Source organism: Xyrauchen texanus, chromosome 18 (assembly GCF_025860055.1).
Source record: "Xyrauchen texanus isolate HMW12.3.18 chromosome 18, RBS_HiC_50CHRs, whole genome shotgun sequence".
Classification (NCBI taxonomy): Eukaryota; Metazoa; Chordata; class Actinopteri; order Cypriniformes; family Catostomidae; genus Xyrauchen; species Xyrauchen texanus.
This window is the reverse complement of record NC_068293.1, coordinates 3,107,631-3,124,473: the sequence shown is the minus strand read 5'-3', so window position 1 is coordinate 3,124,473 and position 16,843 is coordinate 3,107,631. Positions and strand designations below refer to the sequence as shown.

The following is a 16,843-nucleotide window of genomic DNA, read 5'->3' as shown; positions in this document are numbered from 1 at the left end:
AGTCAAAATAATTTTTTGTGGTAATCAATATTATGCTACAAATGCTGTCGATTGAGCTGAACTTGTATTGAACACAATATTTTCCTTGAAGAATACTAATTTCTATGCTTTTTCTAGACCTAAACTTCATTGATATTTTCAGGTTTTCCATGGAAATATGTATTAAGTCAAGGTGATGTTAAAGGTGGCTATACAATGCTTGAAATTGCCAAAAAATTTAAGATTTCATACAAAGGTGAACACTACAGTCTTCAAAGACAAAGGACAACTGACTCTAACAAGGACAGAAAGAGATGTGGAAGACCAGATGTACAACTAAACAAGAGGATAAGTACATCAGAGTCTCTAGTTTGAGAATAGACGCCTCACATGTCCTCAGCTGACAGCTTCATTGAATTCTACCCGCTCAACACCAGTTTCACCTGAGTATCTGGAAAGCTGACAGCTAGAATGTCAAGGATCTGTAAAACTGTCATTGCTGCACGTGGAGGATTTTTTATGCGAACTCTTTGAAGTGGTTTAAGAAGTTCTGAACAGTTTTTTAATTATTAATGTCCCGACTATTCATTGTGTTCAGTTGAATGCCCCTTTGGTTTCTTTCCATAAAAGCAAAATCTGTAAATTATTCCAAACTTTTGGCTGCCAGTGTACATATATCTCAACATAGGATTTTGACCGGACATGTACATGGTCTTGATGTTGGATACAGCCTCAAACACTTGTTGGTGTCAATGAGTGGATGGTCCTGTATCATAAATATATAAATAAATTAAAGGAGAGTGACATAACATGTTTTTTAAAGCATACATAAGCCATGTAGTCTCCAAAATAATATGAGGTTATAATAACATGCATAACAATTACAAAATAATTAACAAAACATTGTTTAAAATAGTTTTAGATGGAGTATAGCATGTTTCATTTCAACTGCCCATTTAAAGCTCATTAATTTGATCTGCTCCAATAATCATTTATCTGTCATGGTCCTTCTGTTTACAGTCGGTGAGGACACTCAATATTTATAGTGTGGTCACTTCAACTAAACACATAATGGAGATAAAGGGTTAAACATGAGAAGAATACCCTGACATCACCGTTTCGGTGTGTTTAATAGCAGAATAATGTGAGACTGCGGATGAAGTCTAAGTTTTTTGTGAACACGTGATCTTTGTTACTGCATACGTTTACACACAAACATTGCAAATTGTTGTTCATTTAAAAACGATCGACTCACCAAACATATGGATGGCCATTGCTTGCAGTGATCCCGACGGACAAAGGTTGTAACTACAGACACAATCTGCCTTTTATGCTGATATCCATGTGGAATATGCCTGATAAATATCCTTATATATTCTCAAAACAGCGGCTTTTGATCAATGTTCAATGTCCAATATCCAAGCTGTTGCCGAGCTCAACTTTGATCTCTACAGAGTCCAAAGACAACAACTGAACACACACGACTGAAGATTAACTAGTGATCACATATGAGTCCCGTATGAGCGAGCCGACAGATCCTGATGGACAAATGTAGTGAACGCTCTTAAGCTCTGATTCACTCCTTACATCCAAACACTGAAATCGCCATCTTGTGAGACCACATGACCAGATCCATACACTCACACGCGCGCTCATCATCAAGGGCTGCAGACGCCACATGGCGCGTTACCATGGAGACAACCTCATTCCATAAGGCGGTGATGCTGTGTGGAGTAACAGGTCAGGTCCAACCGTTTTTTTCTTCTTCATCTTTATTTATTCATTTTAATATCTGCCATTTATCTTTATTTTATTTTTGGTCTTTCAACGTTTTAGCCTTGTCCCAGAGCCAGATTTTGTATATGAAACAATGAAAGTAAAAAAATTAAATAATAATAATACAAATTATTACATTTTTAAAACTATAATATTCTAAACAGAAGGTCAAATAAACATAAAACGTTTCTATATTTACTGTGTGAAAAATATTTCAATATTTTTTTTTACTTAAACTACAACTGTCTCACAGTTGTGGCATCATTTCCACGACAACAAACAAAATGTCAAAATTTTGTGTACTAGAATAAATAAAAAAATAAATAGCCTATCACTTGTGACTTGTGAGCAGAATATTTTTGTACATCATTTCCAATCAAGCTCTAATTTTGCCAAATTATGCAAAAAGTGTGAAAATATTATTTAATTGTGTGTATTTAGGATACATACAATGTTAGTCATGAAATGAACCAAAGGACGACAAAGGAGTTGGTCATTTTATTTCAAAAACATTAAAGAAGTAATTTCTGAGAGTCACGTGGCGCCATGCAGGGGTCGGATGTGTGAATGGCGAGCTCTGCGCACTAAAAACTACTACTTTTTAATTATTTTTATGTCATAAACCGGTGAGATTCGATACACCCTGCTATATAACTGTCCTATGAAGTCAACATGTCAAAGAATTCAAAATCCTCAGGCTCTGGAGATATTAAAAGACACTTACCCGCTCAAGCTGATACCCCAGACAGGGACTCAATTTGGACAGTGCGCTGGGAGAAATTCAACATCAACTGTCGAGCATGTCTGTAATGCTGGCGAAGGTCGTGGTGGACTTGGAGGATTTTGCTGTAATCCATCGATCGATTACTGCGATGGAGACGAAATTCCCTGAGTTGGTTACAAGAATTGGGGGCGTTGAGAAACAGATCGATTATCTGGAGTCATTGGAGAGTGAATTAGCTGCTAATCTGCTAGCATCCAAAGTAGATTTGGACCATGTTTGGGAAAAGTTGGAAGACCTTGAGAATCGTAATCGGTGAAACAACGTCCGAATTGTTGGAATTCCTGAGTATGACGAAGGCCGATTTTCATAAAATCAGTGGACTGAGGAAGTCATGTGTTTCTCACATTGCTCCCACGTGAGCTTGACTCACTGAACATTCTCTTGACCATCCGAGGAAGTTAGGTGCCTTTTTGTTTCTTTTTGTGCTGGCTCTACCTAGTGGCTGGAGTTTGTTTTGTGGAGTAACACTCCTTAGGGACAGTTGCGGATGAATCTGCATGTTCCTTGTGTTTATGCCTATTATTGGCTGGAGTTAGTTTTGTGGAGTATTTTTTGCAGGACATTGGAAGGATTAGGTCATCTGCTGCTCTCATAAACAGCCGGCTCACTGAGCATTCGTTTGACTGCCCGAGGAAACTGAACAGCTTTTGTGTGTGTGTGTGTGTGTGTGTGTGTGTGTGTGTGTGTGTGTGTGCTGGTTCCGCTAGTGGCTGGAGTTTGTTTTGTGGAGGAACACACCTTCGAAATGAATCTATGTGTTCTTTTTGTTTATTCTGCCTAATGGCTGGAGTTTGTTTTATAGATAATTTTCTGTTATGTAATTCTGTCTCACAAAATGTGTACAGAAGCATCTGACTCGAGCAATCCGATGGCAAAGTTGTTGCGGGGGCTCTCGTAGGCGTACATGGACTGTTTGAGTTTAGAGGGATGGATGCTGGTTGGCGCTGTCATGCGCTGGGTTAATGCACATGTTTTTCTTTTTCCTTTTTGTTTGGTTCAAGGGGAAGTTCAGGGTTTGACTAATATTGGAATTTGGTCTTTATAATTGTATTTTTGACACACAATCTATTTTTTCTTATATGTCAAAATGTCAAATGTTAATATGAGTGGATTGCCTCTCTCCACGTGGAATGTGAATGGATTAGGGCACCCCATAAACAAGAAGGAAGGTTATTTATTTTCTTAAATGAAATATGATAATAATAATAATAATTCCTTACATTTATATAGCGGTTTTCTAGGCACTCAAAGTGCTTTTACATAGTATAGGGGGAATCTCCTCAACCACCACCAGTGTGCAGCATCTGATATAGTGTTTCTTCAAGAAATGCATCTTTCCCCGCAGGAAGCTGAAACATTTGGGAAGATATGGGGTGGACATCTTTTCTTTAGTGCTGGCTCAAGTAAGAGATGGATTCAGTACTTGATCGTAGTGAAGCAAAAGTGTGCAAGACCCCTAGAGCAACATTGATGCTTCTCAGGATGTGTAAAAATCTAAGTCCCTCATTTCATCTGTTGTTGATTGCTCAATTAGAAACATCTTAGTCTCAGATCACGCTCTGGTGAGTTTAGAGGTGTTGCAACATACAGAAAAAAAGAAATCATATAGTTGGTGCTTTAATGTATCCTTTTGCAAAATCTTGAATTTCAACAGATGTTAAAGGCTGAAATTAATGTTTATATGGAGACCAACTGGTCCTCAGTATCCTCTGTAGGTGTGGCTTGGGAGGCACTTAAAGCAGTTCTCAGGGGCTGGATCATACAGTGTGCATCATTCACAAAAAATCCAAAGCACGTGAACTTGTGGAGTTGGAAGGGAATATTAAAAGTGCCGAAGCTGAATGTCGTTTGATGGCCTCAGAGACTTGACCTGATTAAAATAAAGATATAATACTATTTTGTCACGGAAAGCGGAGTTTTGACTATTCAGGGCAAGACAGTCATACTTTGAGTCAGGGGACAAAGCAGGGAAGCTTTTTGGCTAGATATATAAAGCAGAGAGAGTCTTTTTCTATCATTCCCTCAGTGAAATCTGCTGGTGGGGAAATATTTTCCTCAGCCATTGATATTAATAATGCTTTTAAAGAATTCTATCTTGATCTTTATAGTTCCACATCTTCGTCTACTGATGAAGATATTAGAAACTTTGTGGAACCATTAGATCTCCCTAAACTGACGAATGAGCAAAAAAAATCTCTTGATTCTGAGATAACCTTGGAAGAGCTTGTCGTGGTAATTAAGGCCTTGCCTACAGGTAAGGCTCTGGGGCCAGGTGGTTTTGCCGTAGAATTTTTAAGATCTTATGCTATAGAATTGGCTCCACTTTCGTTAGATGTTTATATGGAATCATTAAAGAATGGAAAGCTTCCTCCAACCATGACACAAGGATCTGGATCTGTCTGATCCTAAAAAGGACAAAGATCCAAGCTAGTGTAAGAGTTAGCTTCCAATTTCCCTGATCCAGCTAGATGTAAAAATATTGTCAAAAATTCTGGCTAATGATTAAGTTATGACATCTCTTATACATATAGATCAGGTTGGGATTATTTTTGACCATAGCTCTTCTGATAACATTAGGCATTTCATCAATATTATGTGGCCAGAGGCGAATGATCAGACTCCGGTGTTGGCTATCTCATTTACATTTACATTTATGCATTTGGCAGACGTTTTTATCCAAAGCAACACTTATTACAGGGACAATCCCCCCGGAGCAACCTGGAGTTAAGTGCCTTGCTCAAGAACACAATGGTGGTGGCTGTGGGGATCGAACCAGCGTCCTTCTGATTACCAGATTACCAGTTATGTGCTTAGACCACTACACCACTACTCCACTTGACATCTAAAATGCGTTTGATGTGGTAGAATGGGATTATCTTTTAAAGATTTTGGAAATACGGGTTCAGGAATACTTTTATTGGATGGATTAAGTTACTTTATAGACACCCGTTAGCGGTGGTACAAACAAATGGATACATTTCAGATTATTTTTCTCTGGATAGGGGCACCCAGCAGGGTTGCCCTCTATCCCCATTATTCTTGCCCTGGAACCATTAGCAGCCGCGATATGAAGGGAAGATGATTTTCCAGGGGTGGTGGCGGGAGGTGGCGAGTATAAGCTTTTGCTTCACGCAGATGCTATTTTATTATTCGTCTCTGACCCCATAAGATCTATGCCTTGCCTCCATAGAATTATTAATTCCTTTTCTAAGTTCTTGGGGAACAGAGTCAATTGGTCTAAATCCAAAGCTTTTGCTCTGACAGCGTATTGCCAGTAACGACTTTCCAGCTGGGCGCCTTCCAGAGGCCTAAACAGGGCATTAAGTATTTGGGTATTTTATTCCCAGCATATTTGTCTGATTTAGTTAGAGTTAATTCCGACCCCTAAATAAAAAGGTTTTTGAGTGATGTTGCAGGTGGGCTTCATTACATTTATCTATGATTAATGTGGTTAATGTTAATAAAATGAATTGTATTCCAAAATTCAACTACCTGCTAAAATCTCTCCATGTAGATGCCCCCCTCTCTTATTTCAAGCAATTTGATAGTGAATTCCTTAATTTAGAATGGTAAGCATCCCTGATTAAATTTCAATAAATTACATAGGCGGATTGACAAAGGCCTACCCAAGATTTTGTTTTGTTATTAATGCATTTGGTCTCAGACATTTGGCTCATTGGCAACTTCCATTTGAGAGAGAGCCCCTCCCTGGTTTTATATTTAACAGGAAGTTCTTGCCCCTATTTTGCCAATGCAAAGCCTTTCTATCAAACTAATCAGAGAAGTGTTTAATTCTAACATTTATTTAAATGTTGCCTCAAGCATATGGCTGAACCCTAAATTATGTATTAATATGTCCCCTTTCTGCTGGTCAGAGTGGATTGTGAGGGGGGTTACTACACTCGGTGACTTGTATGAGAGTGGAGTGTTGAGATCTTTCGAGATTTTGGTTCAACATTTCCCAGATATCAGTTTTATAGGTATTTACTGCTGCTCCACCTGCTCTGAATCGTTTTTGGGAGTAACAACCCCCGCAAAGCAGCAGATTCTCTGGGAAAAGGTTATGAGGCATCAGTGTATTACTCCCTGCTACTTCATAGTCTGGGGGATGGAGATTCAACATCTCACAAGAGATTATGGGAGAAAGATTTAAGCATGTATTGGAGGGCTAGGATTCTAAAAAGTCTGCATCTAAAGGGTTCGCATTATGCAATTCAAGATTTTACATATATTTTATTGGATCCCCTCTAGATTTTATAGGCTTGATCTTAAAGACACACCCACCTGCTGGTGACAATCAGAAATTGGAGATACAACCCATGTCTTTTGGGGGTGTGTTAAGATCCAAGAATTTTGGTTGAGGTTCAGAGTTATTTGTGTTAAGTTTTGGGCACTCCCAAAAATTTTTATTTTGCCCCAGACTTTGTATTTTGGGCGATGGGGCGGTCATAAATCTGGGGGACAAACATACAAAATTGGGTTCTGACCAGTATAGAATGGCAGACAAATTATTTTAATGGGCTGGAAGTCGGACGGAGTGCCATCATTTCTGGAGTGGTGTGTGGCGATGGGGAGTGTGGTAGCTTTCGAGGAGGTGGAAAGCAAAAGGCTGGGTTTTGGGGTCATTATTTAGTGGTTTTGGGGAGTTTGTGTGTGTGTGAGTGTGCGCGAGCTGCGTATGATCACTATGGGACACCTCTGGGGAGCCAAGTCACGGGCTCCATTAAAGTGCTCGCTTTCGCGCCATTGAATCAGATTTTGAGCAAAAGGCACGAGCTTATGCAGCTGCTAGAGAATTTGGCCTGCTACGCAGCATCTTGTTCCCCTAAGGAAACCAAGGTTACATTTGCAACCGAGACGTTTAAGCCTGTGTGGCAAGCAAACAGCGCCACACAAACAATCTAAAGTGTCTACATAAAAGGCATTATGAATTTACCTCTGTTGCAACAGAGAGAACCTGGGAAGTAGGAGTCAAACCCTCGTCCAGAATAGAAAATCATAGGAGGGACCAGCCTGCCACCATACAAGGACACACCTCTAGTCAAAGCCCATGAGGATGCCATGCTACTCATAGAATGGGCTCAAATACCTGAAGGCGAAGGTAAACCACATGCTTCATAAGCACATAAAATTGCATCAATAAGCCAATGAGACATTCTTTGCTTCCACAACAAAACACCTCTGTTGCAGCCACCAAAGCACACAAACAACTGTTCTGATTTATGCCACTGCCTTGTACAGTCAACATAAACTTACTGCGCATGAACTGGCAAAGCATATATAACATTTCATGCTCCTCTGACTCAATTGGGGGTGGAGACAAAGCCTGAAAATGAATGGTCTGCAAGCTAAATAATGTACAAATAAACTTTGGCAAACCCAACCCTTGAACACCCTGGCACAAAGTACATACACAAGGGATTGATCGACTGGACATGCAAATCACAGACTCTCTTAAAAGATGCCATTGCCACTAACAGGGCCATTTTAAGACTCCAAAACATAGCTATAACTGTTGTCAAGAGATTGAACAGGGCACCGGAGAGCACCTCTAACACAACAGATAAATCCCATAAAGAGAACGGACAGGAAAAAAATGTCTAGACCTGCATACCCAGAGCATAAAATGAGAGAATGTCTACCAACAGCGACTCTGATAAGCACATGTTCAGCTGCTATAGTGGCAACACAGATTTTAAGTGTTGCAGGGGCAACACCAGCCCCAAAACGCTCCTGCCAAAAATTCCAGCAATGTACCAACTGGGCAGTGAACTGGATTTTCACTTAGTGCAGTACACCAGGAAGTGAAAATACGCTATTTAAATGTATATAGCCTCCTTTTTGATGGAGCTCTAGGATTCAGAATGAAACCACAGAGGGGGATATACCATTATTCAAAAGAGAGCCCTGTTGAGGGGACAGTGTGACATCTCGCTCGAAGCAAACAGGTCCACATCCGCTCTGCAGAACTTCCTCCAGATTTGTTCAAAATCTGAGGATGTGCTGTCCATTTTCCGGGTAATAGACCCTGTCTACTCCTTAATAAATGCTTCATATTTGTCCACTTTATTTTAAGGGACATTTCATAGCCTACTAATGTTGTATTAGCATTATTAAGGATTTATAACATGTGAGGTAAAAATTAAGTAATAATTTATAATGTATTTTCATGAACTCCTTTAATAATCCCTTAACAAAGGAATCATTAAAGACACATTTGCTGGTTTGAAAAAAGTTGAATTGGAGCAGTATCTCCCTGGTTACATTCAACTGGTTCAAAACACATCCTTGAACAGAGAATAATATGTTAATAAAGTCTTAATCAAAATGCATTTTCTACCCTTTCTTTACCGTGTAGTACCTTGCAGTATTGGTTTAAGTGAAACCAACTTCCCAATGCATTCCCCAGATGGTTTGTGTCATCTTGACCTGACAGAAATGTAAGTGAGGACACACACTAACAGGAAATTAAGACAATAGCAACCCCGCGGTAATGCTCAGAGGACAGCCCCATGACACCACATTTATTGTTCAGCCCTCATTTCCTGCTGGTGAATACAAATAAATACACTAGAGTTTGCTGAATGCTACAAGACTGAAAAAGAGGTAAAAGGTGCGTCATGTGTATTGGCTGGAGTAATAGTTAATTTAGAACAATGATTACCCTGAACTGTGTTCTTGGATGCACACCTCTTCTTTCTAGCTAATTTAAACCTTGACTTTGGAAATTGCTTGCTCAGATTTTGGGCACCTTGAACTCCTTTAAACTCCTTTAATTTACTTGTTATTAAATTATGATCTAATCAACAAGTGCAATGAACAGATCAAAATCATATCCTACAGTTAATGTCCAGAAGCACTGAATGGTCAGTACGCTCACACTATCAGGACAGCAGTGATCCATAGCCCTGGGAAATCCCTCAGTCCTCTCAGCTTTTTTAACATAAAAAGCACATAAATACTGTAACGCTGCGTTTCCACTGGCGCAGAAAAATCTGCTCATAGCCACTCACATCGCTAGGAAACAGCATGCTCCGCACCGCTGTCAATCCCACAATCTGCCTCGGACAACTTGCCATTTCATTGGAATAAATTGAAAATGCTTGCTCAGCTTCGCTCACAACGCACAAGTGGAGACGTACAGTTAGAAAAAAAAAATGGACAGGAGGCAGGATCTTGTGTTCTCTTCAAGTGACCAATGACCAAAGCTTCTTCTTTTACGAAACGGCATGCCTTAAGGGGATAAATACACAATCACACACTTTTACAATGTAAAGTTACTCAATGAATCCTGGCTGTTTTGGTGCATTTGTTTCAGAACCTGGTGTGTTTTTCTTCCTTTGTTCAGTTCGTATAAGCATATATGAACACTGCAATCACACTCAGATCCACTCCAATACAGTCGGTCTGAGATCAACTGGACGGGGAAGAAATCTGTCAGTCAACTTGTCACTGTAATTCATCATCAAAACGTTGATATAGCCTTTCTGTGGCTATATTAGATACAGATCATTCTTCACAGTCACTTCTTTTTTGGATAGTGGCAGAACAGACAAAGGTAGGACGGCTTCAGGATGGTTTCTTTCTGTGTATATGTGTGGCTGTGTCTCGTTTGGAAGGATACGTCCTCCGGAGGTCGCATTTGTCAGCTGCATACGTCATCGAGGCTGTCTCATTTCAGAAAAGGGAGTAAGACACTTCGAATGCAGCCTTCCAATGTGACCTTTCATGGGAATTCATGCATGTGGTGTATCCTTCATGGGTACTGTCAGGATCGTAGGGGGAGGCAGACACAGGGTGAGGATCTAGTCACAGCGGAGGTTTATTTAGACAATAGGGGTAATATAAAACATGAATGAAAGAAAACAACCACGATGGGAAAAGGTAAACAAAACACGAAAGGCAAACAAAGGGTGAACATAACACGGACGGCATACACGGGGATAACCACGGTGAAACAATCACGGAAGCAAGGGAAACAGGCATCTACTTACAAAAATGACCAACAGGGGAAAGGAGAAACGAACAGGGTTAAATACACAAACACAATGAAGACTAAACGAGACACAGGTGAGAACAATGAAGAGTGCAGGCAGTGAGAGAGGCCAGGAATTGTGGGAATTGTAGTTTAACACATGGACAGTGAGACTCAGGGCGGACAACAGGGAAAACGTGACATGGAGCGGGATAGGTGACGGGTGAAATGGAAAACACGGAGCGGACAACAAGGAAACGTGAAATCAACGTGATAGTGAAACAGAGAACAGAGGGCAGACAACACAGGAACGTAACATAACCCCCCCTAAAAGGACCGGATTCCAGACGGTCCTAAAGAAAAAAGAAAACCCACACAGAAGAACAAAAACAAAAGATCCAAGGAGTGAGGGGGTAGACCCGGGGGGACACGGACAGAGAAAAGGGAGCACAAGGGGCACAGAGACAGACCAAGAAGGCACAAGGGACACGGAGACAGACCAAGGGGGCACCAGGGACATGGAGACAGACCACGGGGGCACAAGGGGCAATAGGCAGTCCACGGGGGCACAAAGGGAAATGAGACAGTCCACGGGGGCACAAGGGGCTATTAGGCAGTCTACGGGGGCACAAGGGGCTATTAGGCAGTCCACGGGGGCACAAAGGGACAGGTTTAGGAGGCCAGGGTGGCATCGACCGGGCAGGGACAGATCCAGGAGGCCAGGGAGGTATCGACCGGACAGGGACAAGTTTAGATGGCCCGGGGGCTGGCCGTAAGGCAAGGGCCGGTTCAGGGGGCCGGGGAGGAGGCCACAGGACGGAGGCCGGTTTAGCCGCATGAGGCGGAGCCAAGGAGGACCTCTGAGGCGGAGCCGAGGGAGGCTCGGGAGGCGAAGCCGAGGGAGTTCCGGGAGGCGGAGCCGAGGATGGCCCGGGAGGCGGAGTCGAGGGAGGTTCAGGAGGTGGAGCCGAGGGAGGCTCAGGAGGCAGCACTGAGGGAGGCTCTGGAAGCTCAGGAGGCGGAGCTGAGGGAGGCTCATGAGATGGAGCTGAGGGCGGTGGCGCCGTAGGCAGCTCTAGAGGCGGAGGCCTGGAAGGCTCTGGAGGTGGAGCCAAGGGAGGCTCAGGAGACAGAGCCGTAGGAGGCTCAGGGGTCGGAGCCGTAGGAGGCTCGAGAGGCGGAGCTCTAGAAGGCTCTGGAGTCTCTGGGAGCAGAGCCGTAGGAGGCTCTGGGGGCGGAGCCGTAGGAGGCTCTGGGGGCGGAGCCGTAGGAGGCTCTGGGGCCAGAGCCGTAGGAGGCTCAGGAGTCTCTGGGAGAGCAGCCGTAGGAGGCTCGAGAGGTGGAGCCATAGGATGCTCGAGAGGCGGAGCCGTGGGAGGCTCGAGAGGTGGAGCCGTAGGAAGATCTGGGGCCGGAGCCGTAGGAGGCTCAGGAGTCTCTGGGAGAGGAGCCGTAGGAGGCTCGAGAGGTTGAGCCGTAGGATGCTTGAGAGGCGGAGCCGTGGGAGGCTCGAGAGGCGGAGCCGTAGGAAGCTCTGGAGTCTCTGGGAGCACAGCCATAGGAGGCTCGGGCGGTGGAGCCGTAGGAGGCTCTGGAGGTGGAGCCGTAGAAGGCTCGGGAGGCTGAGCCGTGGAAGTCTCGGGAGGCTTGAGGGGTGGAGCTCTGGGAAGCTCGGAGGGCGGAGCTCTGGAAAGCTCGGGAAGCTCGGAAGGTGGAGCTCTGGGAAGCTCGAAGGGCGGAGCTCTGGAAAGCTCGGGAAGCTCGGAAGGCAGGGCTCTGGAAAGCTCAGGAGGCGCTGGCTCTTGGACGGTCATGGCTACTGGCACTGGCTCTTGGACGGTCATGGCTACAGGCGCTGGCTCAGGGACGGTCATGGCTACAGGCGCTGGCTCAGGGACGGTCGAGGCTACAGGCGCTGACTCAGGGACGGTCGAGGCTACAGGCGCTGACTCAGGGACGGTCGAGGCTACAGGCGCTGACTCAGGGACGGTCGAGGCTACAGGCGCTGGTTCAGGGACGGTCGAGGCTACAGGCGCTGGCTCAGGGATGGTCGAGGCTACAGGCGCTGGCTCAGGGACGGTCGAGGCTACAGGCAACGCTGGCTAGCTGACCGTGGCAGGCGTGGGCGCTGGTTCGCTGACCGTGGCAGACGTGGGCTCAGGATCGTTGACCGTGGGAGGCGTAGGCGCTGGCTCGCTGACCGTGGCAGACGTGGGCTCAGGATCGCTGACCGTGGCAGATGTGAGCTGGAGAGCGGAAGAGGTGGCAGCGCTGGCTCATCCATCTGGGTAGGCAGGGGCTCAGGCTCGACAGCCGGAATCACGAGGGGTGGTTCCTCGGGTGCGAGATTCCTCAGAACGAGGCTCACGTACTCCCTCCACGGGAGCTCTCTGGATTTCGGCGCCACTCTTCATCGGGATGACGGTAACCCGACCCAGTAGATGGACTTCAGGGCGTCGTCGTTGAGCCGGTGTGGATGGCGACCGTGGAGAAGAGTCGTGAGTACTCACGGACGGGAAGATTTGCCTGGGCCAGTTCAAGAAAAACCGCTGCTAGATCCATTTGGTTGGTTGGTCTTTCTGTCAGGATCGTAGGTGGAGGCAGACACAGGGTGAGGATCTAGTTGCAGCGGAGGTTTATTTAGACAATAGGGGTAATACAAAACATGAATGAAAGAAAACAACCACGATGGGAAAAGGTAAACAAAACACGAAAGGCAAACAAAAGGTTAACATAACACGGACGGCATACACGGGGATAACCACGGTGAAACAATCACGGAAGCAAGGGAAACAGGCATCTACTTACAACAAAGACCAGCAGGGGAAAGGAGAAACGAACAGGGTTAAATACACAAACACAATGAAGACTAAACGAGACACAGGTGAGAACAATGAAGAGTGCAGGCAGTGAGAGAGGCCAGGAATTGTGGGAATTGTAGTTTAACACACGGACAGTGAGACTCAGGGCGGACAACAGGGAAAACGTGACATGGAGCGGGATAGGTGACGGGTGAAATGGAAAACACGGAGCGGACAACAAGGAAACGTGAAATCAACGTGATAGTGAAACAGAGAACAGAGGGCAGACAACACAGGAACGTAACAGGTACTCACAACCCACAATTCTTTACTTCAACGGAAATGTCTAAAAAATGTAAATATGATGTTCAAACGCAATGAATGTTAATTCCCAAGTTGAAGTACCTCAGTAGATGGGTGCAGAGTATATAATATGTATAATTATATTAATACAACCTCATACATTCCCTTCTAAAGGAACTTTTTGTTCACTTGTCACTCAAAGCGCTCGTGCTTGTCAAAGAGTGGTGTGCTGTCATAGTAACCATGTTACGTTCCATTTCCGTTTGTCCTACGAAGGCCATCTTGTTTAAACGAGGCTTGTTTAAAGGAGGACGCTCAGTATACTGCAGCCTTCAAAGGACGCATCCTACCTAGCACGCAGCCTTCCAAATGAGACACAGCCTTCAGTGTGCGGGTGTAAAAGGGAGAGATAGAGCTCCGTGACAGTTTTGGTCTATTTTAGAATATAACATTGTGAAAGCGAACCGAACTATGAAGAAAATGCAACATTGTAACTATTTTAGCCCCTTTTTCAAAACAAACCAAGCAAGCTACAGGTCTGAAATGCCCTAAATCACTCTATTACAATTGTTTATGCCCATGCGGTCCTTGTGTTGTTTTTTGGTGAGCTCCATGTAACAGGGAATCAGATAGCATGATTGTGCCATTTAAATCAGATGTGATCTAAGAAATTTCACAGCTTTATACCGTTCATGCCATTTAAAGGTGGAGTAAGCAATTCCTGAGAAATACTGTTGATATTTGAACTCAACAGCCAAAAAAACACACCCCTCATTTCAGTGCTCCTTCAGCAGCTTCGCTTGATTGATCTACCAGGAAAAGTATTTAGCTGTGCTGAATAATTATGCAGAAAATATTAAACAAGCATATACTGTGATTATTAGAAGAAACTGATTGGAATATTTGGCCAAATACAACAGAACTGGTGATTGATATGCCACATTACCCTCTTGAATGAGAAAATTGAGAAAAACAATCCGTACACATTGTTATTTTATTTATACTACTGGAAAAAAAAAAAAAGCAATACAAAAGAAAACTTTCTTTTTAAAGCTGCATTATGAGCACATGAATGACCAAGTGAAGTCGTATTAACAAGTGGGAAACTCTGAATTTTAGATGATACCCGAGTTTCCGAGTTGGGACATTGGAAGGGGTGTGCTGACAAGAAATATTATGGGAAGAAACATTTTTTGCTAAATTATTTAAACTTCTGTGCTTTAAAAAATTATAATGACACACTTTTACATCTTTTCAGTTTAAAAAAAAAAAAACATATAAATGTATTACATATGACTCATGATGACTGTTTGCAGTTTGTTTTAAGCAAATGTAATAATTTGTGAGATACAATGTTTTACTATATCATTATATGTAGGTTTGTTATTCACTGGTACAACAGAAGCTTTTACCATTGTCCATTATGTAGGCAATTTTTTATATACACAGAATCAAATTCACACTACAAAAACTGAATGACTGTGTGAGTGACACACTACTAACATCCAGTGATCACAAAATTTGATCAGTTTCATCATAAAATACAATAACAGAATGTAATCAGAGCACATTATGGCCACCTGTCCACCATTTTCCTGAACGTGTCCCTGCAAACAAGCCCGCACTGGCCCTTTGCGGGCCCACTTAGGGCTAGCCTAAGGGCCCCCAGCAGGCTGCTAGCGCAGGGCCCATGAGAATTTGCTCATTGGCAAAACGTTGGCCCTGCATGGGCAGCCCTCCCTTAGCCCCCAGGAAGCCCTCACTAAGCCCACACAGGGCCCGCACACACAGGGCACTATTAATCTACAACAATAGATCTTGTTCACAATTAATCTGTTTCACTATAAATACTTTTTGGCTACTATATAAGTCTTTGGGAAAAACAATTATTCTATACATCTGGAATGAATGCAGTCACCACATAACTATTTTCTGTATTTTCAAAAATATACAGTAGTCAAAGGGATTTCAAATCAATATATTTATTAATTACAAAATATAAAACATTCAATTCAGGTTAATACAGGTTAATAATTATTAGCTTTAAAGCTAATTTAACACTCTGAAAGGGACTAAAAATCCTCTATACAAATATAAAAATAATTCAAATAAACATAAAAATACCTTTGCTGGGAAAAAAAAAAATATATGTTTGGTGTGCTAATCTTTGGTGTGCTAATCATTCATTGGCAAAGTTCACTCTTCCCCTGAGGTCTCTTGACTAGTCAGCAGACGGTGGTACCGCTCCTTTCGTCCACCCGCTCTGTCTCTTGAATTCCGCAGCCACACCTTTATTTCACTCTCAATTTCAGAATCACGAGGACTTGGCTGAAAGGAACATTTTCTTACAGCCTCTGAAAAGCAAATAGGCATAAAACAACACTGTGTATGGGAAGTAATTAATATATGCCATTTCTAATACCACATGCTTACCTGTTACAACCCTCCTTAGACTCAGGTTCTGAAAAGGTCTCTTTTGGTTTGAGCCATTCCAGTTCAATTGAGTGGCTAAAGAATGGCCAATCAATGTTGTCAATATTCTCCTAGTTGCTACCTGGACATTACACCCACCAATGGTTCCTAGATAGGCAGTCTAACAGGAAGGAACATACACAAATTAAAAAGGGATTTTTCAATAAAATTTCAACAGCAGCTAATTATTAGGTCCATAGATAGACAACTAAAAACAAACAAATATTCAGCAAACAATAAAGTTTCAATACATGATTAAATGCTGAAGGGCTTTCACTGTGACTGTGAGGTTGATGAGCATAAATCCTCTGTCTGCATGTGAGAGAGAGAGAGAGAGAGAGAGGAGAGAGAATGCACACAGCACTTACATCTACTGTGTTTACGTGAATACTCGACTTGGCATTTTGATATATTTTTAGGTTTATTTGGCCATTTAGGTGCACAAACGAAGACAAAGGCTATGCTTGTCTGTGTTGCGCTTGGAGCATGTGCACAGCATCCTGCCAGTAGAATTCTGTTCTCTTTCCGACTTATCACACTTTTAATATTTCTTTTCAATATAAAGCACATCCTGCTCTTTTTTTTTTGGTAAGTATCCTCTAAACACAGTTAGTTATGTCTTAAATAAGCATAAAAGTTTTTAACAGAAACGGCAATTCCCCGGTTGTATGATGAAGTTAAGCGAGATATTCTGCTGTCACTCTCCTAACCCTGAGCATGTCGATCAATTTTTGTTTCTGCATAAAAATCTGA

At 42.9% G+C, this 16,843-nt stretch overlaps 1 protein-coding gene across 6 annotated transcripts in view; it reads right to left on the bottom strand.

The window, feature by feature from the left end:
• Window positions 1–16,843, bottom strand: part of LOC127658714 (N-chimaerin) — a 139,467-nt gene that overhangs the window by 108,664 nt on the left and 13,960 nt on the right. For 3 of the 6 annotated variants that reach the window (XM_052148157.1, XM_052148158.1, XM_052148156.1), the window contains exon 1: window positions 1,235–1,581. The exons of the other annotated variants lie outside the window; for them this stretch is intronic. In XM_052148157.1, coding sequence (XP_052004117.1) covers window positions 1,235–1,253 — 19 coding nt within the window. In that variant the 5' untranslated portion in view covers window positions 1,254–1,581. Of the gene's footprint in view, window positions 1–1,234; window positions 1,582–16,843 lie in introns of those variants that run through there. 6 annotated transcript variants of the gene reach the window in all.